Source organism: Hemiscyllium ocellatum, chromosome 34 (assembly GCF_020745735.1).
Source record: "Hemiscyllium ocellatum isolate sHemOce1 chromosome 34, sHemOce1.pat.X.cur, whole genome shotgun sequence".
Taxonomy (NCBI): Eukaryota; Metazoa; Chordata; class Chondrichthyes; order Orectolobiformes; family Hemiscylliidae; genus Hemiscyllium; species Hemiscyllium ocellatum.
In genome coordinates, this window is record NC_083434.1 from 219072 (window position 1) to 241475 (window position 22404).

At 47.6% G+C, this 22404-nt stretch overlaps 1 protein-coding gene across 1 annotated transcript in view; it reads right to left on the reverse strand.

The window, feature by feature from the left end:
* tmem108 (transmembrane protein 108) overlaps positions 1 to 887 on the reverse strand; it is a 118980-nt gene extending 118093 nt beyond the window's left edge. The window contains exon 1 of the mRNA XM_060849883.1: positions 855 to 887. Coding sequence (XP_060705866.1) covers positions 855 to 887 — 33 coding nt within the window. The remainder of the gene's footprint in view (positions 1 to 854) is intronic.
* Between the last annotated feature and the right edge of the window lie 21517 nt (positions 888 to 22404).

The following is a 22404-nucleotide window of genomic DNA, read 5'->3' on the forward strand; positions in this document are numbered from 1 at the left end:
TTGAGCACCTTCTCGTCCATTTCCACACTCTGGGGGAAATCCGGTCAAGTGTCCAACTGCTCCTGCTCGGTCTGAAGGATTCTACCCTCAAACATGTCTATTCCTTCTATTGGCAGATATTCATTTGCTTGGCCCAGGAGGAGGTGATGGAGGGCTCCTTTACGATCCTGCGTGACGGCACTGTGCCTTAGATTAGATTAGATTACCTACAGTGTGGAAACAGGCCCTTCGGCCCAACAAGTCCACACTGACCCGCTAAAGCGCAACCCACCCGTACCCCTACATTTACCCCTTACTTAACACTACGGGCAATTTAGCATGGCCAATTCACCTGACCCACACATCTTTGGACTGTGGGAGGAAACCGGAGCACCCGGAGGAAACCCAGGCAGACACGGGGAGAACGTGCAAACTCCACACAGTCAGTCGCCTGAGGAGGGAATTGAACCAGTAGTCACAGGTGGCACTGCTGCCCCACCCCCACCATGGTGACACAAAGAGCCCTGCATGCAGGGCCCCAGCAAGATTCGCAACTATTGTGGCCCAGCTGGAAAGAAGGCTTGGAGAGAGCTAAGGCCCTGGAGGCTGGCCCCATGGGTGTTCCTATTGTCCTGCTGCTAACTTGTTTTCCACCTTATCTTTCTCAGGGTCGAGACCTCGGCCCATCCTACCCAGTCTGAAGATACCGACACAGCTGCACCAGTGTTGTCTTGGTATGGGAACCCCAAACCTCACCCATCCTGTTTCCATTTCCAGGTTCAGTCCTGACGTACCAACCAAGTCTGGCCCAGGCCCCAAAACACTGGACCTCAGGATCACTGAGCCTGAATCATGCCCACTTTTTTGAACCTTACCCCGACTTCGGGGGCTCCATTGCTGGCCTCCATCCTGAATGGCCCAGACCAGGAATTCTGGACTGGAAGTTGGGACCCTATCCTGCGTACCATCACCTGATAAGCAGGGGGCAGGGCAGGAAGTGATTGTCCTGCTTTCTCCGCCCTCCCCAAGCCCTTAGTCAATCGTCTTCCTCAGACAGCTGGGAGGTGTGGGGTGAATAAAGCTGGCACAGTCACTTCCTGTACCCCCATGTTTATCAGGTGTTGGGGGAAATGTGAAACCCCATGACGGCCAGGGCAGGCAGGTGGGAGGCCATTTTCATAGCCACCAGGAAGAGGTGCTGCTCACAGCAGGAGGAAGAGCAGGAGCGAATTCCCAAAGGGAGCTTAGGTGTTCATAACGTGAATCACTGAGCCCCTCAGCCACACCGTCAGGTGAAACAAACACCTGGCACAAGCTCTTTGACCCTCAAGATTTCCGGCTGAAAATGGGCCAACAAGATCTGCGGGTGTGGTGACTCATGTGGACACCCCAGGGGTGAGTCACAGCATGACCGGGTCACGGCATGACCAATCTGGGGCCCTAAGGGTTGCTCCAGACTCTCTTGCTTCTGCAGCTCCGCTGGCCTCCTAGGATGAACCAGAGCCCACTGCAGGCCATGGTACAAGTACCATTATGGTAAGTTTAAATCCCACTTGCTCACTGAACGTTGGAGAGGAGGAAGGTACCTTCCTCACTCTTCCCTCCCAGATTGTTTTCCTGGGCACCCTTGCCTTGTGGGACAACCTCTTCCCCAAGGGGTCAGCAACCCAATATCTTCCCTGAGCCTCTGCCATTCGATAACCTAGACCCAGAACAAACCTCAGAGTGCACTAAGGACATTCCTGCCGGTGACCCTGGGATGGTGCCACTGGGCGATAGAGACAGCCAGCGGTGACAGATCTGCCTCCACTCTCACCATGGGGAAGGGACTGGTTATCGAGGATAACCAACCAGAGGAAGGCCAGGATTTTGTCAAGGAGACCCACAATTGCCCGGACAGAGTCAGCAGCTCTTGAGTGCTGGAGAATTTGAGTTAATTTTCTGGTCCACCCAGGCATTCACCACGCACTGGGGCTGGATGTCAGCTAAAGGAAGTGGTTCAGAAACTTCCTTGGTGCACTCTGGGTGAGAGCAAGGGAACTTTATGGCTCTCTCTTGGGCTCCCAGTAAACGTAATTGCTTTTTAACTGTTGATGGTGATAGTTGTGCACTACTACTGACAATGGAGACTACCACAGCCAGCCTCAATATCAATGACAGCAGGGAATCACAATGCAGATTCCAGGCCTTCTTGGTCCTTCGAGATGGGAAGTATGCGGTGTGCACCCTGCAAGTAACCTACACTACCCCAGGAGACGAGGCTACCTGGCTCTTGGAGTGGCAGGGGGGTGTCCACATGAGTCACTCCACCTGGAGACCTTGTTGGCCCATTTTCAACCGGAAATCTTGAAGGTCAAAGAGCTTTTACAGGTGTTTGTTTCACCTGATGGTGTGGCTGGGGGGCTCGGTGTTTCACTTTATGAACACTGAAGATCCCTTTGGGAGCATTGTCCTTGGGGTGGGGGGGAGTCCATCAAGGACTGGGACCCCAGAGTCTGTTTGGCGTTGGCAAGAAGGTTGGGGGACTTGGTCAAGTCCTTTGACCTGGTGGACATCTGGCAGAATCTCCATCTTAATTCCAATGTTTCATCTTCATGAGACCTGAAATTGGAGCATCCAGAAGCGACTAGTGTACACCTCCTGCTTTCCAGCAGCTTTCATGCGGCAGATGCTGTGCATGGACCATTACCTGGTGTGGGTGGAGCTCCTTCTGTTTGGTGCCCAGCTCGAGTCTGCGTACAGCACTTTAACAACCTTTTGCTGAAGGATGAGCAGTTCCGGGACTTATTTTGTCAGTTCTGGGCTGGCTGGAGAAGGAAGCAGGGAAGCTTCCCCTCCCTGAAGCTATGGTGGGAGGTGGGCAAGGCTCATGTCCGTGCTTTCTGATGGGAGTACGTGAAGGGGTCGACAAAGAGGTGGAAATTCAGGATCAAGGAGTTAGAGAAGAAGGCGTTTGACCTGGAGTCATGTCTCGGTCAAACTGATGTTGACCCAACCCTGCGGGGAGTGTGCGAAGAGGAGAAAGCCGCTCTCTGAGACCTGGAGCTCGTCGGGTCCCAGGGCACATACATGAGGTCACGGATCCAGCTCCTCCAGGACCTGGACTGCAGCTTCTCCTTCTCTCTACTCACTGGAAAAAAAGGTGGCAGCACCCATCAGCAGCTCCTTGTGCTTCTAGCCAATGACGGGTCCCTTGTCTCAGATCCAGTGGGCATCAGAGCCCAGATTCACACCTTTTACATCACCCTCTTCTCTCTGAATCCTTACAGCGAGGATGCTTGTAGAGGTCTATGGGAGGACTGGTGCAGCTCAGCTCAGGCTCGACGCTCCCGTCACTCTTGAGCAGCTGAATGGCACCCTCAACCGGCTCTCAAGGGGTAAGTCCCCTGATGGCCTGACTGTGGCGATCTTCACAGACTGGGACATCCTGGGGAGGGATTATGTGAAGGCCCTTGGGGAGGGTCTTACTGCCGGAAAGCTGCCCCTGTCTTAGCACAGGACGGAGATTGTCCTACTGCTGAAGAAGGGCACCTTTAGTCCTTGAGGTACTGGTATCCAGTTTCCCTCCTTGGTACAGATTACAAAATTTTCGTGGGGGAGTTGGCTTCTTTCCTGGCTTCCATGCTGGCCCACATGATGCACACTGACCAGTCCAACAGTCTTGAGCCAGAGAATTCTCAACAATGTCCTTCTGGTCCAGCATGTGACTCATTTCCACAGATGGGCTAGTCTGTCCGGCGCTTTCCTGACTCTCAATCAGGAGAAGGCATTCGACAGGGTTGGTCACGAACATCTGCATATGATTTTGCGAGCATTTGGGTTCAGGATGCAGTTTGTCACCCACACCTGACTTGCGTACGCCGCCGCAGGGTGTATGGTTAAAGTTAAAGGGTCCCTGACGGCACTCCTTTGCTTTGGAAGAGAGAGTGTGTGAAGGCTGCCCTCTGCCCGGCCAGCTGTATTCACTGCCTTTCCTGCATCTCTTGGCGAGGAGATTGTCGGGGCTGGTTCAACGTGACGCGGGCGGGGGAGGTGTCGTCCTCACAGTTTACACCAATGACATGCATGTCACTCACTGACCCAGCTGACCTGGGAAGAATGAACATAGAATAAAGAACATAGAACAATACAGCACAGAACAGGCCCTTCCGGCCCTTGATGTTGTGCCGAACATTTGTCCTAGCTTAAGCACCTATCCATGCACCTATCCAATTGCCGCTTAAAGGTCACCAATGATTCTGACTCTGCCACTCCCATAGGCAGCGCATTTCATGCACCCACCACTCTCTGGGTAAAGAACCTACCCCTGACATCCCCCCTATACCTTCCACCTTTCACCTTAAATTTATGTCCCCTTGTAACATTCTGTTGTACCTGGGGAAAACGTCTCTGACTGTCTACTCTATCTATTCCCCTGATCATCTTATAAACCTCTATCAAGTCACCCCTCATCCTTCGCTGTTCCAATGCATATGTGCCGGGAGTGTACTCAGCAGTGTCTTCCACCAGGATCAAGTGCGTCAAATATTCCAGACTATTCTTCAGTCAGTGGCAGGTGGACTCTGCCGGAGGAGTTACACGGGTCCAGTTGGAGTAACACGTATCTCCTTGAAATGGGGGCATACCTCATCCCAGCTGAGGAACCCTGGCTGGTGAATTGGCTGGAGCTGGAGGCCAAAATCTCGGCTCGCCTAGGCCGCTCGTCAGGACTGCGCCAAGTGCTGTCTCACAGGAGTCCAGTGCTGGTCATAAACCAGTTGGTGGCCGCCATGCCGTGGTACCGGCTGGTCCCTTTGGTCCCTCCTCCTGGGTTTGTCGTTGACATTTGAAGAACTTTGGTTCACTTCTTCTGGGACAAAAAGATTCATTGGGCTGTTGCACAGGTTCTGAGTCTCCCTATTGAGGAGGGCAGTCAGTCGCTGGTGTGCATCTGCACCCAAGTGGAGTTTTTACATCTTCACGCCTTGCAGCAATATCTTTACGTTGACCCTTCTCCTGGTTGGTGATCAGTTTTATTGACCATGATGGTTTAGAGCTTGCTCTCAGAACGCTGCCTGTCTTTTACCAGGACCTGATCACTGTCTGAAACATGGTGGAATCACGTCGCGCCTACCCTCTGGCAGTAGTAGTGGCTGTCGTCAGGGAGCCATTGCTCAGGAATCTACACTTCCCTACTCACAGGTTCCAGTGGCTGTCGGAGGGGAAGGCCATGATGGTGAAGGTGACCAAGGTCGGGGACATGCTGGATGTTGGGGGTCTGGGCTGGACACTGCCACAAGATATCATGAGCAGGGCGGCGCTAAACCGCAACCACAGCCATTCGATGCCTTAAAACGGCGATGCTTGGACCCAACATAGTGCACCAGTTGGAGGATGCTCAGGTATGTGGTCGAACCACATCTGCACATAACCCCGCTCAGAGAGGGTTTCACATTGGCCCCAGAGTCCCGTACCTCCCATGGGAGCCTGTGCCCCACAACCTGAGCTGACCCCGGAATTTCAGTTTTGTCCCTTTTAGGGACATAAACAGCGGGCCCTGTACAGACTGCTGCTGCACACTGTCCACCTCTTCTCCCTCATCCACCGCCTGGACATTTGCCACCAGGTGGTGGGGATTTCTATTGGTGGGCCCTCTAAATGGGAGTCCTCCCCCCTTTCTCCTAGGGATGTGGGGTGGAGGGTGTTGCACAGAAGTTCCTTGCAACTCCAGATTGTGGTAGCTTATGGACTCCCAGCCCAACTGCTTGTTCTGTGGTGCTATGGAGTCTGTCCACCATGTATATATTGGGAGTGGGCATTTGCTGACTCTAGTTTCCGAAAAACCTTCCCCTCTGTTTTTGGTTGCACTTCAGCTCCACATTCCTGAGGAGGGGGGAGGGGAAGTCAGAGGACCTCCTTGTGGGTCTGCTCCTGGGCCTGGCCAAACTGGCCATAAACAGGCCGAGTCAGTGGGCCATGGAGAGAGTTGTTATGGTCAATCGCCTGCCCCTCTTCTGCGGTTACGTCAGGGCCTGGGTGACCTGGACAAGGAGAACGTGGTGTCTACCAACACCCTCGAGGTTTTCTGGGAGAGATGGGTACTGCAAGGTGTTTCCCCCTCTGACTTTAGATTTAGTCCCTATCCCCCCCATCCCTCCCACATGGTGGCGACTTTCCACCTTCAGACTTTACAGCAATACCTTTATGTTGAATCTCCCCACTGTGCCAAGTGGCCAGGCTGGCCATTAACAGAAGTTGGTACACACTGGTGACATTTTCTCTGTCAGATGTGTAACCTCACCTATGACACGCAGCTCCTATTTATCAACCGTGATGGTTTGGAGGTCACCCTCAGGACACTGCCTGTCTTTTACCAGGACCTGATCACTGTCTAGACCATGGTTGATTCGCGTTGCACCTACCCTCCATCAGGAGTAGCAGCTGTTGTCAGGGAGCCATTGCACAGGAATCTGGACCTCCACAATCACATTTGTATATATGGGATATGGGCATCTGTACTCCCTTCTCAGCTTTCTTAAAGATCTTTTATGTTTTGGGTTACACTTCAGCCCCATTCTCATGACCATTGGGCACTCAGCACAGAGGGGAGTGGTCAGGACAGAAAATCTCCTAGTGGGTCTCCGCCTGGGTTTGGCCCGGCTGGCCATTAACAGATCCAGGTAACGGACCATGGTTATGGTTATGGCCGACTGCCTTCTCCTCTTCTGTGGTTACGTGTGAACCTGGGTGTCCCTGGATAAGGAGCAAGCAGTGTCTACTAATACTCACAAGAACTTCAAGGAAACTTGAGCACTGTGGGATGTGGAGTGCTTTGTTTCCCCTGCCAACTCAATTTTTATTTAACCCCTGCCCATCGCACCTCCCCCCCCACCCTCCAAAAAACACAAACTTTTTCATTCACACAGGCTTTGTCCTCAAGAAACAAAACTGTTTGGAACTGGCAGTGGAATGCGAATAAGATTTTCTGCATTAAATGTTTCTTCACTGCGCCCCACATCTACATACACATGACATGGGGGATGGGGAGAAATAAGCACGATAAAAAAAATATGAACATGAGATGTTGTATTTCCTCATTTGAGGACTGACTCTGAGCTAACTTGCCACAACGAGTGTACTACGGTCGAGTTTTTTTGGAAATGATTCCTGAATTGGCTGATTTACACAGTCAGTTTATTACTGTTATTCTTATTTGAGGACTGATTTCTAAACTGGCTGACCTCACAATCAGTGTATTATTGTTATAGTTGAGTTTTCACTAGGGAACTGTTGTTTCACTGGCTGGTTGCAGTCTGTGTTACACTTTTTGTTTTTGGGCAAGGACAATACTGATTTTATGGCAGGGCTCAACCCTTGCTCTACGTTGTTTTTTAATAGTGTCCGTACCTTTGCATTTGCATTTTAAAGAAAGTATAATGAGGACAGGATGTACATGTATTTGGAAAGGCAAGGACTGATTTGAGATAGTCAACATGGCTTTGTGCATGGGAAATCATGACTCAAAACTTGAGTTTTTTGAAGAAGTAACAAAGAAGATTGATGAGGGCAGAGCAGTAGATGTGATCTAAATGGACTTCAGTAAGGTGTTCGATAAGGTTCCCCATGGGAGACTGATTAGCAAGGTTAGATCTCATGGAATACAGGGAGAACTAGCCATTGGATACAGAACTAGCTCAAAGGTGGAAGACTGAGGGTGGTGGTGGAAGGGTGTTTTTCAGACTGGAGGCCTGTGACTAGTGGAGTGCCACAAGGATCGGTGCTGGGCCCTCTACTTTTTGTCATTTACATAAATGATTTGGATGTGAGCATAAGAGGCACAGTTAGTAAGTTTGCAGATGACACCAAAATTGGAGATGTAGTGGATAGCGAAGAGGGTTACCTCAGATTACAACAGGATCTGGACCAGATGGGCTAATGGGCTGAGAAGTGGCAGATGGAGTTTAATTCAGATAAATGCGAGGTGCTGCATTTTGGGAAAGCAAATCTTAGCAGGACATATATACACTTCATGGTAAGGTCCTGGGGAGTGTTGCTGAACAAAGAAACCTTGGAATGCAGGTTCATAGCTCCTTGAAAGTGGAGTTGCAGGTAGATAGGATAGTGAAGAAGGTGTTTCCTTTATTGGTCAGAGTATTGAGTACAGGAGATGGGAGGTCGTTGGAATGAGCTACCAGAAAATTTGGAGGAGGCTGGTACAATTGCAACATTTAAGAGGCATTTGGATGGGTATATGAATAGGGAGGGTTTGGAGGGATATGGGTCAGGTGCTGGCAGGTGGGACTAGATTGGGTTGGGATATCTGGTCGGCATGTGTGGGTTGGACCAAAGGGTCTGTTTCCATGCTGTACATCTCTATGACTCTATGACATTGGAATCTCCTCAGTTGAGGACTGACCCTGAGCTGGCTGGCTATGGCCAGTGCACTGTGTACAAGTAAATAAAGGGTGACTTGGTGGCAGGATATAAAAAACCCAGGAGATTAGAATCCCCTCAGTCGAGAAAAGAAAATAACCAGTAGATTAGAATCTCCTCAGTTGAAAACTAAAACAAAAATATATAGAAGACTAGAATCTGAGCTGGCTGGTCACAGCCAGTGTGTTACTCTTGTATGCTTTGAAATCAGATTCTCAACTTGGCTAATTAAACAGCCCGTTTGTTACTGTTATTCCCTTTTGGGGACTGATTTTCTGAGTGTAACAGTGTATACTGTTATATTATCGTTCTCATTAGGGAACTGTTGTTTTGTTATTTCATTGGCTCGTTGCAGCCAGTGTGTTATTCTTGTTTTATTTTGAGCAAGGGTAATGGTAATTTTGTGGCAGGGCTTAGCCCTTGCACTCTGGTCTTTTAGTGCTTGAACTGAGCCCCTGTGGATTAACTGCACCTTTACAAATGAACTCGACCTCTGTGAATGGACCGGGCTCTGCGAAGATTCAGTACCTGAGTATGTGCTGTAAGGTGTGTTTTTGCTACATTCTGGAGTGGACTCTGGATTCGGAAGTAGAATCTGTTTTGGTAATAGACTCAGCCTTTTTAATAGTTGATGTTATCACCTGCACAGTATCTTGTTTGCCCCTGGGTCTGGGAGTTGGATGCTAAGTTCTGAAAGCTGTTTTCCCAGGAGTCAGAGGGCGGGTAAGCCATCCTGTGAATCGGATTGTGAATAGGCCAATCTGAGAGCGTCATCCCTAGGAAGGAGTGGAACGGATCAGCCTGGAAGTAGCTGTCGGTCCGTCAGAGCAGGCCAAGAATCACAAGGTGCGTAGGGGCGCACTGAGGGCTGGAAGGCCTCCTGGGTAGGTATAGGGAAGGGCTGTCCTAAAGGTGGCTAGAAAATGCGTCAGGACGGTCCATGGGCCAGATGGAGTGTTGGGTTGGATGAGAGCTGGATGTGCGTAGAGGAGGACCAAGAGCTGGAAGGCAGATTGGCCGTACCGAGAGCCGTAAAGTGGGTAGGCCGTCCTAAGCACTGCCATCCCAGGAAGGTACCAGATGGGCAGTCATAGAGATGGCCATGATGCACATACTGCATACCAAGAACCAGATGGTGCACACGGACGGTCTGCAAGACTGGAAGGTGGGAAGGCCATCCAGATTGCTGTTGTCCCAGGTTAGTAATGGGTCAGGCTGTCCTAGAGATGACTGGAAGATGTGTTAGGGCAACCTCATGGGGCAAACCAAAGGACAAAAGGGGTGAGGAGAGGACTGAGAGCTGGAATGGGTGTAGAGACAGGCTGCCTATGAGTGGCCAGAAGGTGGAAGGGGAGGGCTGTTGCTCTATTACCGGGGGTGTCTGTGAAATTTACACTGTTTTATTATTCAGTTGCTTGAACTGTTTTGTATGTTTTTGGGTCTACTCTTTCCTCTTTGGTTAGTTAAGGTGGGGTTAGGGTCTGTCTGCATTTCCTTATGAATTGGTTATACAGTAGGGTTTGGAGTTTGGCTTTGCTGACCCTTTTCCCCTGTAAATTGCTGTTTATAGTTAACTGCTGTTTATTATTTACTGTTGACTTTGTATTTTGTACAGTTTGATAAAATAAAACAGAACCTCAATTCAAAATAAATTAATAAATATAAACAGGAGATTTTCCTACACCTACACACACACGACATAGGTGCTAGGGAGGAATAAGCACTACTGTTGTTTGCTGGTAATGTGGAAGTTTAATTAAAAAACAGAAGGTTAGACTCCCCTCAGTTAAGAGAAAAAAATAACTGGAAAATTAGAATTTTCTCAGTTTAGAACTGACTCTGAGCTGGCTGGCTACAGCTAGAGTGCTGTGTGCTACTAAATAAAGGGTGACGGGATAAAAATAATACAATCAAAAGATTAGAATATCCTCAGCCGAGAAAAAAAATGACCAGGAGATTAAAATCTCCTCAGTTGAGGAATAATAAAAATATAACCAGGAGGTTAGACTCTGCACTGGCTGGCCACAGCCAGAATGTTTTATTTTTAAGATTGGATTACTTACAGTGTGGAAACAGGCCCTTCGGCCCAACAAGTCCACACCGACCCGCCGAAGCGAAACCCACCCATACCCCTACATTTACCCCTTACATAACACTACGGGAAATTTAGCATGGCCAATTCACCTGATCCGCACATCTTTTGGACTGTGGGAGGAAACCGGAGCACCCGGAGGAAACCCACACAGACACGGGGAGAACGTGCAAACTCCACACAGTCAGTCGCCTGAGGCAGGAATTGAACCTGGGTCTCTGGCGCTGTGAGGCAGCAGTGCTAGCCACTATGCCACCATGCCACCCCTTCCTGTTGCATTTTTGTGACCTGATTCTCAACAAGCTGATTACACAGCCAGTTTGTTACAGTTATTCCTTTTTGGAAACTGATTTCTGAGCTGGCTGGCCACTATTATAGTTGAAGAGTGTGGTACTGGAAAAGTACAGCCAGTCAGGCAGCATCAGAGGAGCAGCAGGAGCATAAGCTCTTCATCAGGAATGAGAGGGTGGCCCAAGGGGGCTCAGAGAGAAATGGGAGGTGGGTGGGGCTGGGAAGGAAAGTAGCTGAGAATGCAGTAGGTAGATGAAGTTGGGGTGAAGGTGATTAGGAAACTGTTGAAATCCACATTGATCCTGTGTGGTTGGAGAGTTCCCAGGTGGAAGATGAGGTGTTCTTCCTCTAGCGGTCATGTGGTAAAGGTTTAGCAATGCAGGTGTTCCAGGACTTGCATGTCCTTGGCGGAGTGGGGGGGGGAGATCAAGTGTTTGGCCACAGGGTGGTGTGGTTGTTTGATGCATATGTCTTGGAGATGTTCTCTGAAGCATTCTGCAAGTTGGTGCCCTGTCTCCCCCATGTAGAGGAGACAACGTTGGGAGCAAGGATACAGTAAACAATGTGTGAAAGTGTAGGTAAATCTCTTTAGGATGTGGAACTCTCCTTTGAGGCCTTGAATGGAGGTAAGGAAGGAGGTGTGGGCACAGATTTGCAACTCTTGCATTGGCAGGGAAAGGTGCTGGAAGGTGTGGGCCGGTTGGTGGGTAGTGTGAACCTAACAAGGGAGTTGCGGAAGGATTGGTCTTTATGGAACACAGATGGGATGTGTCAGAGAAATTTGCCAAATAAGTTTAGAGATCACAAAGCACAGTTCAAAGTGAAATTGGCAAACAGTTTATTACAAGCAATATCGCTGGAAGAGAAACTGACTAGGCTGACACAGAACTGACAGACTGCACATGTAGATCAGAATTTCTCTTCTCAGAGCTGAGGCTGAGACCAGTTTTTATAATAATGCCATACAGAATGGCTAATTAAAAATGGGGAAAATACAATGTACCTGGAAATGGAGTAATCTAGTTACAAGGATGCTAATTGGAAAACAGTTATCGGATGTATGTCCTGTTCCTTCACACAATGCAACATCCTGACAGTATCGATGGTTCCATTCCTCTTCACAGGTGGGTGTTTCCTCTGAAGTGGTGAGGTGCTTCCATTGTCTTGTCCTGGGAGTAGTACTCTTGCTGGTGCCTTTCTGTCTGACCTGTCCTTTGTGTGGCTTTGGTACTGCTGGATTGTGAAACTGCCCTCGGGGCTTGGGGATATCTGTGGTGCTCTATCATTGTTACTGGCAGCTTGAAGTGTATTCTCTTGTCTGGGTGTGCTGTCTGGTTTGGCTTGTCAGCCTGCTTGATTCCTGCTGAGGTATTGTGGGTGTTTTTTGGTACCGTTGGCTAATTTTGCTTTTGTGGGCCTATCATGGGTTGGCAGGGTGGCACCTTTTCCCACAGGATGATAAGGGAAATATATTCCTGGTGGTGCAGTATGATTATAGGTGATGGAAATGGTGAAGGAAGATGCAATTTATCTGGAGGTTGGTGGGGAGGAAGGTGAGGACCTGTTGCATTCTCAGCTACCTTCCTTCCCAGCTTCACCTACCTCTCATTTATCTCTCAGCCCCTTTGGGCCACTCCCTCTTCCTGATGAAGAGCTTATACTCAAAAAATCAATTCTCCTGCTTCTCCGATGCTCCCTGACCAGCTGTGCTTTTCCAGCACCACACTCTTTGATTCTGATCTCCAGCATCTGCAGTACTCACTTTCTCCTAGTATATTGTTATACTTTAGTTCTCATTCGAGAACTGTTGTTTTGTTGTTTTACTGGCTAGTTGCAGCTTGTGTTACTTTTTTGGTTTTTTTTTAAGCTAGGACAATGGTGATTGTTTTGGCAGGATTTAGACATTGTACAAAGGACTTTTGGTGTCTGCACTTACCATTTTGCATGTGTTTTCATGTTTTGGTGTTTGGACTGAGCCTGTGAGTCATTGCACCAGGCCTCTGTAGAAACTGAACACCTGTGTGTGTGTGCTGTGAGGTGTGTATTCGCTGCATTCTGGAGTGGACAGTGCCTTCAGGTATGGACTCTGTATACTGATGTGAATTCTGTCTTCAGGTGTGGACTTTGTTTTGGTAATAGATTTTTGATGATCAGTTTTATCACCTGCACAATGTCTTGTGTGTTCCGGGTCTGGCAGGCCTTACCGTGAGCCAGACGATGGGTAGGTTGTTCCGAAAGTCAGAAGGCTCGTGGGTCGTCCCAAAAGTTGTCATCCTGAGAGCCGGAGGTTGGGTAGGCGTCCCGTAAACTGGACAGTGACAGTAGGCAGTCCCGAGAGACGGAAGCTAGGTAGGCCATCCTAATGTTGGATGCCTGAGAGCTGGAAGGTGGATAAGCTGTCCTGAGTACCGTCATTCCGAGACAGGAACAGGAGGGATGTTCTCGAGGTGGCTGGAAGGGGCATTAGGATGGGCTGAGGTCCAGATGGTGCATTGGGCAGGCGAGACTGGATGCTGCGTCAGGGTGAGCTGAGGGCTGGAAGGCACATAGGCCGTCCTTAGCACTCTTATCCCAAGAAGGTACTGTGATGGGCTAGCCTTGAGGAAAACACGTGGGTGGATCGAGAACCGAATGGCGTGTTGGTTCAGTCCTGGTTGAGGCCAATCCATGGTGGCAGCAGGACAGACTGTCTTGAGAAGTTGCCAGAAAATGTATCGGGTGGACTGAGAACCAAAAGGTTCATAGGGACAGACCGAGAGTTAGAAGGGGCATAGAAGCAGACAGCCTTTGAGTGATTGGAAGGTGAGGGGTGTGTGTGTGCGCGCACATGTGAGCCATTTGCTGGTCTACTAGGCATCTGTGTGTAATATGCACTACTTTGTTATTTGATTCATTGGACTCTTTTGCATGTGTTTGTGTCTACGGTTTCCTCTTTGGGAAGTTAAGGTGGTATTTGGGGTTTGCCCGCATTTCCCTGTGAATTGTTGTATATGGGGGTTTGGCCTTGCCATCCCCCTCCCCTGAAAATAGTTGTTTATTGTAAAATGCTATTTAATGTTGACTGCTGTTTGTACAGTTTCACAATAAAAATATTTCACCAGGAGATTAGAATCTCCTCAGTTGAGGACTGAAAAAAAACCAGGAGATTAAATTCTGAGCTGGCTGGCCAGACAGCCAGTTTATCTTTGTTTTTCTTTGGTAATTGATTCCTGATCTGGCTGGTCACTGTTCCACTTTAGTTCTCATTTGGCAACTTTTTTTTTAACTTCTCTGGCTGGTTGCAGTCTGTGTCTTACTCTTATTGTTTTTCGGGCAAGGACTCTGATGATTTTGTTAAAGACAAAAATACTACAGATGTAGACAAAGGTAGACAAGCAGGAGGCCAGAAGAACACAGCAAGCCAGGCAGCATCAAGAGGTGGAGAAGTGTCTGACCCTTCTTCACGACCTGGGGTAGGTGTGGGGGGAGCTGCAGATGAAGGGGTAGGAGGATAGGGTGGTGAGGTGGGAATAGGTGATCACAGGTTGGAGGCATGACCTGGTTGGTCAATGGGAGGAATGAATCCGGTTGGTGGCTAGAAGGACACATTGATGAGAGGAACGGAAGGGAGGGCGCTGACTTGGAAAGCAGTCAGGTGGTGGAAAAGGAGGTTACTTCAAATTGACTAAATGTAAACCAAGGGAACATTTCACTAAGCATCTCAATTGGGTTCACAGGGGCTGACCTGACTTCTCAAGTCACCCCCCATTTTAATTCCCCTTCACATTTCCTTCCTGACATGACCATTCTTGACTTCCTCCATTGCCACAACAAACCAGACAGCAAATTGGAAGAACAGCACTTCATCTGCAATCTGACAGCCTACAGCCCAGCGGACCCAACACTGAGTACTCCAATTTCAAATAACCTCACTTCCCATCACCCAACTCCCTTCCTGACCCCTCCCCCTCCCTGACATTCCTCTTATCAACCTTTCCTTCTCGCCACCAACCGGCTTCATTTCTCCCATTGATCAAGCTGTACCCTCTTCTTGTGTTCACCTACCCCACCTCACCACCTTGCTCCCCCCCACCCTACTGCCACTCTTTGTATCTGCAGCTCCTGTACACCCACCCCAAGTCCTGAGAAGGATCACACCTGGAAAGTTGCCTGGCTTGCTGTTCTCTTCCAGCCTCCTGCTTGTCTGTGATGATTTTGTGGAAGGGCTTTTTCCTTGCGATATGGATTTTTAGTGTTAGCAGCTTTTTTTCCCCCAGGTGTTTTCAGCTTTTTGTGTTTGGACTGAGCCCCTGTGAGTCAACTGCACTTTTACAAATGAATTTTATCTCTGAGAGTTGGTCTGATCCTTTGGGGGAACCAGGCCTCTGTCAAGATGAAACACCTGTGTGTGTGCTGTGAAGTGAGCTTTCGCTGCATTCTGGAGTAGACTCTACCTGAGTGTATAGATGCTGTTTTCGGGTGTGGACTTTGTTTTGGTAATGAATTTAGCTTTATTGATGTCCGTTTTATCACCTGTAATGTGTCTTGAGTGACTCTGGGTCTGGCAGGCCTTACGGTAAGTAGTTTGTTCTGAAAGCCAGAGGTTCTAAAAGTGGTTACCAAAACTGTCATCCCAAGGGCTGGATGTGAGTAGGCTGTCCCAAGTACCAGGGACAGGTACCAGGCTGTCCGGAGAGCTGGAAAGTGGTAGACAGTCTCAATGATGGCTGCTCTGAGATCCAGATGGTGGGTAGGCTGTTCTAAGTGCCACCATCCCAAGGATGGAATGGGATGGGCTATCTTAGCGGTGGCCTGAAGGTGTGTCAGGGCTGACTGAGATCAGAAAGGTGCATGGGGCAGACTGGGAATTGGAAGGTGGGTAGGCTACCTGAAGAGCTGCAAAGTAGATAGTGCTTAGGATGACCTGTCGTCCCAGGAAAATTCTGGGATGGGTTGTCCCAGAGGTGGCCGGAAGGGGGAGGGAACTGGACCAAGAACTAGATGACATGTAGGGACGAACCGAGATGCTGGCAGATGGTTAGGCTGTCCTGGTCGCTGTCAACCCATAGTGGCAGCAGGACAGGCGATCCTAGAGGTGGCCAGAAGGTGTCATCATGGACCAAGAGTTGGAAGAGGCATGGAGTTGAGAGAGAGCAAGAAAAGGGTTAGGGGCAGGCTGCCTTTGAGTGATTGGAAGGTGGCATGGGTTTGCTGGCTTACCAGGGTGTCTGTATAATATGCACTGTTTTATTATTCCACAGGCTGTATCTGCAAATTAATTAGATTACTTACAGTGTGGAAACAGGCCCTTCGGCCCAACAAGTCCACACTGACCCGCCGAAGCGCAACCCACCCATACCCCTACATTTACCCCTTACCTAACACTATGGGCAATCTAGCATGGCCAATTCACCTGACCCGCACATCTTTGGACTGTGGGAGGAAACCGGAGCACCCGGAGGAAACCCACGCAGACACGGGGAGAACGTGCAAACTCCACACAGTCAGTCGCCTGAGTCAGGAACTGAACCCGGGTCTCAGGCGCTGTGAGGCAGCAGTGCTAACCACTGTGCCACCGTGCCGCCCACTATTCATTTGATTAGACTGTTTTGTGTGTGCTTGTGTCTACTGTTTCCTCTTTGGGAAGTTATGGTAGGATTTGGGGGTTCATCTGCATTTCCCTGTGAACTGGTTCCATGGTGGGGTTTGACCTTGCCACCCCATTCCCCTGTGAATTGCTGTTTATTGTAAACTGCTGTTTATTGTTGACTGACCTTATATTTTTATACAGTTTAATAAAACAATATACCCAGGAATGAAAGGATTAAACAGGAGATTCAGAATCTTCTCAGTTCTGCAGAAAAAAATACAACCAGGAGACTAGAGTAAAAAAATATACACCGTGGGCGGCACGGTGGCACAGTGGTTAGCACTGCTGCCTCACAGCGCCTGAAGACCCGGGTTCAATTCCCGACTCAGGCGACTGACTGTGTGGAGTTTGCACGTTCTCCCCGTGTCTGCGTGGGTTTCCTCCGGGTGCTCCGGTTTCCTCCCACAGTCCAAAGATGTGCGGGTCAGGTGAATTGGCCATGCTAAATTGCCCGTAGTGTTAGGTAAGGGGTAATGTAGGGGTATGGGTGGGTTTCGCTTCGGCGGGTCGGTGTGGACTTGTTGGGCCGAAGGGCCTGTTTCCACACTGTAAGTCTAATCTAGGATATTTAGTATCTCCTCAGTTCAGTGGACTAACTCCAAGCTGGCTGGCCACAACCATGATGTACTATTGTTTTTGGTAACTGATTTCTGAGCTGGGTGGCTATAAGTCAGTATATGCTTTTATTGTTTTTGGAGAACGGATTTCTCCGCTGGCCAGCTACAGCCAGTGTGTACTGTTATTCTTTTTTACTTTGAGAACTGATTTCTGTGCTAGCTGGCCCTACAGCCATTGCACACTGCTGGATTTTAGCTCTCATTAGGGAACTGTCATTTAGTTATTTCACTGGCTGGTTGCAGTCTGTGTGTTAACCTTTTATTTTTTAGACACAAAGACGATGATGATTTTGTGGCAGGCCTGACCCTTGCACCAACATTTTTATGTCTGCACTGCCTTTTTGCATGTTTTCACCTTTGTGTTTGCACTGAACCGCCTTGAATCAGCTGCACCGTTACAATTGGACTGTATCTCCATGAGTAGGTCTGGGCCTCTGTAAAAATTGAACATGTGTATGTGTGGCGCAAAGTGTGCATTCTCTGCCTTCGGGCATAGACTCTGTTTTGAAAATGGACTCAGCCTTTTTAATGATCGGTTGTTTCACCTGCACAATGTCTTGCATGTCCCTGGGTCTGGCAGGCCTTATTGGGAGCCGGCCAGTAAGAGGATGTTCCGAAAGCTGGAAGGTTTGTAGATTATCCTGAAAATCGTCACTGAGAGCTAGAAGGTGGTTAGGCCATTCTGAGAGCTGGAAGGCGGGTAGCATGTCCCGAGAGCCAGAATGCACATAGGGGGCTGTCCGAGAGCCAGATAATGCGTGTGAGTGGACAGAGAAATTGGAACGTGCATAGTAGCAGACTACCTTTCATGGCCAAAAGGGAAGTCGGGTCAGGTCGTTTGCTAGTTTACCAGGGGTGTGTTATACGCACTACTTTTATTATTTGGTTGATTGGATTTGTTTTGTATGTATTTACATCTACTGATTTTTCTTAGGTAAATTATGGTAGGATTTAGGATTTGTCCACAGTTCCCTGAAAATTGGTTGCACAATGGAGTCTGAGTCCGACCTGGCTGGCCACAGCCAGTGTACTATGCACAACTAAATAAAGAGGGATTTCATGGTGGGATACCAGTCTCTGTGCAGTTACTTCACACATGAACAGGCTTTTCGGCCCTCCAAGCGTGCACCAACATGTTTTACCCTTCCACACTAATACTGTCTTTGCTTTTATGATCCGTATCCCTCTATTCTCATCCTATTCATGTATTCGTCCAGGTTCTTCTTGAATGCTGCTATTATGTCTGCTTCCAAAAACCACCTCTGACTGTACACTCAAGATACTCACCACCCTTTCTGTGAAAAACTTGCCTCGCATATCTCTTTTAAACTTCCCCCTCCACTCCACCCCTCACCAGGAACTGGTGTCTCCTAATAATTGACCCCTCCACTTTGGGAAAAAGCTTCATACTTTACACTCTATCTAAGCCAGTCACAATCTTATAAACATTGCTCAACCTCTTGCATTCCAGTGAAAACAAAACAGTCTGTCCAAACTTTCTTCTTGTAAAAAGTGAGGTCTGCAGATGCTGGAGATCAGAGCTGAAAATGTGTTGCTGGTTAAAGCACAGCAGGTCAGGCAGCATCCAAGGAACAGGAAATTCGACGTTTCGGGCCAGAGCACTTCATCAGGAATGAGGACACTCTCCTCATTCCTGATGAAGGGCTCTGGCCCGAAACGTCGAATTTCCTGTTCCTTGGATGCTGCCTGACCTGCTGTGCTTTAACCAGCAACACATTTTCAAACTTTCTTCTTAGCTAAAATCCCGGATACCAGGCAACATCCTGGTACGGCTTTTCTGTACCCTCTCCAAAGCATCCACATCCTTCTGGTCGTGTGGTGACCAAAACTGTATGCAGTATTCCAAGTGTAGCCTAAGTAAAATTCTATAAAGCATAATTTGTCTATCCTTCCAATGAAGGCAAGCATGCTAGTGGCCTTTTTTTATCCACTACCTTCTCTACCTGCACTGGCGCCTTCAGTGATCTGTGAGCCTGCACACCCACATCTCTCTGCATATCAATACTTTTAAGGGTTCTGCCATTCACTGTATAATTTCTACCTGTACGTGACCTTCCAAAATGCATCCTCACATTTGTCTGGACTGAACACAATTTGCCATTTTTCTGCCCATGCCTCCAACTCATCCATATCCTACTGTATCCTCTAACAATCATCCGTGCTATCCGTAACATCAGCAATGTTTGTATCATCCTTTAACTTATGAATTGTACCAGCCAAATTTTCCTACAAATCATTTTGTAGACCACTAACAGCAGAGTCCCAACACTAATCCCTGTAGAGCAAAATTTGCCACAACCCTCCATTCCAAAAATCATCTTTTCAACTCTACCCTCTGTCTCCTATAATAAATCCAGTTCTGTATCCATCTTGCCAGCTCATCTTGATATTATATGACTTCACCTTTTGGACCAGTCTGCCATGAGGGACCATGTCAAAGTCTTTGCTGAAGTCCATGTGGACAACACCAAGGCTTTTTCCTGATCAATTATCTTAGTCATCTCAAAATACTTGATAACTCCCCTGCACAAAACCATGCTGTCCATCATTAATAAGTCCATTTGCTTCCAAATGAGTATAGATCTTGGTCCTGAAAATCCTTCCAATAATTGTCCCACCACCGAAATGAGCTCATAGACATGTAATTTCCTGAATAATCCCTCTTACCCTCTTAAAAAATGGGTTAAACAGTAGCTGTTCTCCAGTTCTCTGGGACCTCACCAGTGGACAAAGAGGATAGACAGATGTCTGTCAATGCTCCAATTTGTTCTCTCTCAATCTTTTGACATATGTCCCTGGATCCTGATGGGATCTATCAACCTTAATAATTTTTAAAATTCACAACACCACTTCGTTTTTAATAGCAACTTAGCTGTGATCACTATTTTTCAAATGCTCTCTCATTCTGACTTTCTATGCTTGACCTCTTACATTTCCTATGACTGGATCCAGCACAGCTCCTTCCCCAATAGGACTGGAAATGTATTGTTTGAGAAACTTCTCCTACAAACATTGCACGATTTTCTTTTTCACTCTTTTTCAAAGTCTACCTTAGGATAATTGAAATCACCTACTATCACAGCCCTATTTATCCTGCAGAATTCCATACTCTGCCTAGAAATACTCTCTTCTATTTTCTAACTATTTTGAGGTCTGTAATAAATACCAATAATTATTTAAGTGGGTAGATATATAAGCTCCCTTTCTGTTTCTCATCTCCAATCATTTAAACTCAATTTCAAGAACTACATCTCTTTTCACAGGCTGCGGTAATACCTTTAACGAAGATTGATACACATCCATTTTATCCACCAACTCTAGGAAAATTCTTAACATCCTATGTGTTCTTCAGAGAGAGATAGAGTGGTCAAATCCAAACCAATAGAGTAAATACTTTTTGGATGCTGGAACAATAGAAGCAGCATGAAGGGTATGGTCAAGCTCCCAGAAAACCAGGATTTTAATTTTAACACTCAGTAGCCAGTGGGGTTGGAAACTGCTAGACATTGCTTCCTGCTACAGCAGAATGTTTGGAGTTCTCTCTTTCTTGGAATTCTACCTTGAGATTCTTTCCTCCTTGACTGGAGAATTATATGTGAGACAATCTGTTTTACTGATTTTGTCTTTGTCAAGATTGCATTTATGGGATATGACTTTTTTTTTCATGAATCACATCCCAAAAGCTAAACCAACAGTATGTGTTGCCAGTCAGCTTGGAGTCAATCCCCTGAACTGAGGAGATTCTGATCTCCTTCATCAGAAATGAAGAAGGGCTTATGCTCAAAACATCGACATTCCTGCTCCTCAGATGCTGCCTGACCTGCTGTGGTTTTCCAGCGCCACATCTTTCAAATCTGACTCTCCAGCATCTCAAGTCTTCACTTTCTCCTAGTCACTATTCTGGTTTGAGCCATGTTTCTGTCAATGCTACAGTGTCATACCCACATGACAATTTCTGCTTGCAGTTCCCCAATTCTTTACACTGCACATTGTGAATTTAACTTAACCTTGCCTTTATCTCTCTCTTGCCCATTAAACTTACAAACTGAAATTCAACCCAACTATTATATTTACTGTTGAAAATGTGTTGCTGGAAAAGCACAGCAGGTCAGGCAGCATCCAAGGAACAGGAGATTCGACGTTTCAGGCATAATCTCCGAATCTCCTGTTCCTTGGATGCTGCCTGACCTGGTGCGCTTTTCCAGCAACACATTTTCAGCTCTGATCTCCAGCATCTGCAGACCTCACTTTCTCCTATTATATTTACTGTGTTAACCAGGAGATAAGTTCCATTTCTGCTCAAGTAAATCCCACCTCTTCTGAAGAGCTTTCTTTTCCCAAAAATGGTATGAATGTCCCAAAAATCTAAACCCTTCTCTTTTATATTAATCCACAAGCTACACATTTACTTCCTTGATCAGTCTTTGCCTAAATACTGAAGTTGATGGCACAGACAGTATTTCTGAGATTACTACTCTGGAGGTCCTGCATTTCAACCTCCTCCCCAACTCTTGAAACGGATCCTGCAAGACCTTCAAGCTGTCCCTCCCGGTGTCATTCATTCCTATATAAACCACAGCTACTGACTGTTCACCATCCCTTTCCAGATGGTTATCGAGCAGTTCCATTATGTTCTGAACCTTGCACCCGAAAGGCATCAGACCATATGACCTATCTTTTCCTTGAACTATTAAATCACCCACTACAATGGCCTTTTGATGTTAGGCTGTTAGCCTCATTCGCTTTTTCCAGAGTAGCCTTGGGCATCACGGCATGACAGTTTTCCTTTGTGTCAGTAACCGCAACGGAGTCAATAGATGAAGGTTGCTTTGCATGATTGACTGGGCTATATTCATAACCCTCTGTAGTTTCTTGCCATCTTGCAAAAAGCAGTTGCCACACCAGGCTATGATGCATCTAGCTAGCACACTTTCTGTGGTATTTCTATAAACATGCTGAATCCTCTAACTTCCTGTGGAAGTAGAGGCATTGTTAGGTTTTCTTGACCATCACATTGACATTGGTGGACCAGAACAGATTGTTGGGTGATCAGCACTCCCAGGAACGTGATGCTCTCAAGATGCAGACAGCAGAATAATCTCCACTCAACTTCCAGAAGTTATAGGCTAGCTCCAATGTTTTGCTGATGTTGATTGTTATCTTTACACAATGCTCTTTAGGATCAATCTCTTTCCTGCAATCTGCCTTATAGTTCACCTTTACCTGACAAAGGAGCAGTGTTCTGAAAGCTTGTGATATCAACTAAATCTATTGCACCTGTTATGAACTTGAAGGCATGGACCCTACCTTTAAGGGAGAAGGAATGCTGTTCGGAACTGAGAACTTGAAAATATGTAACATTT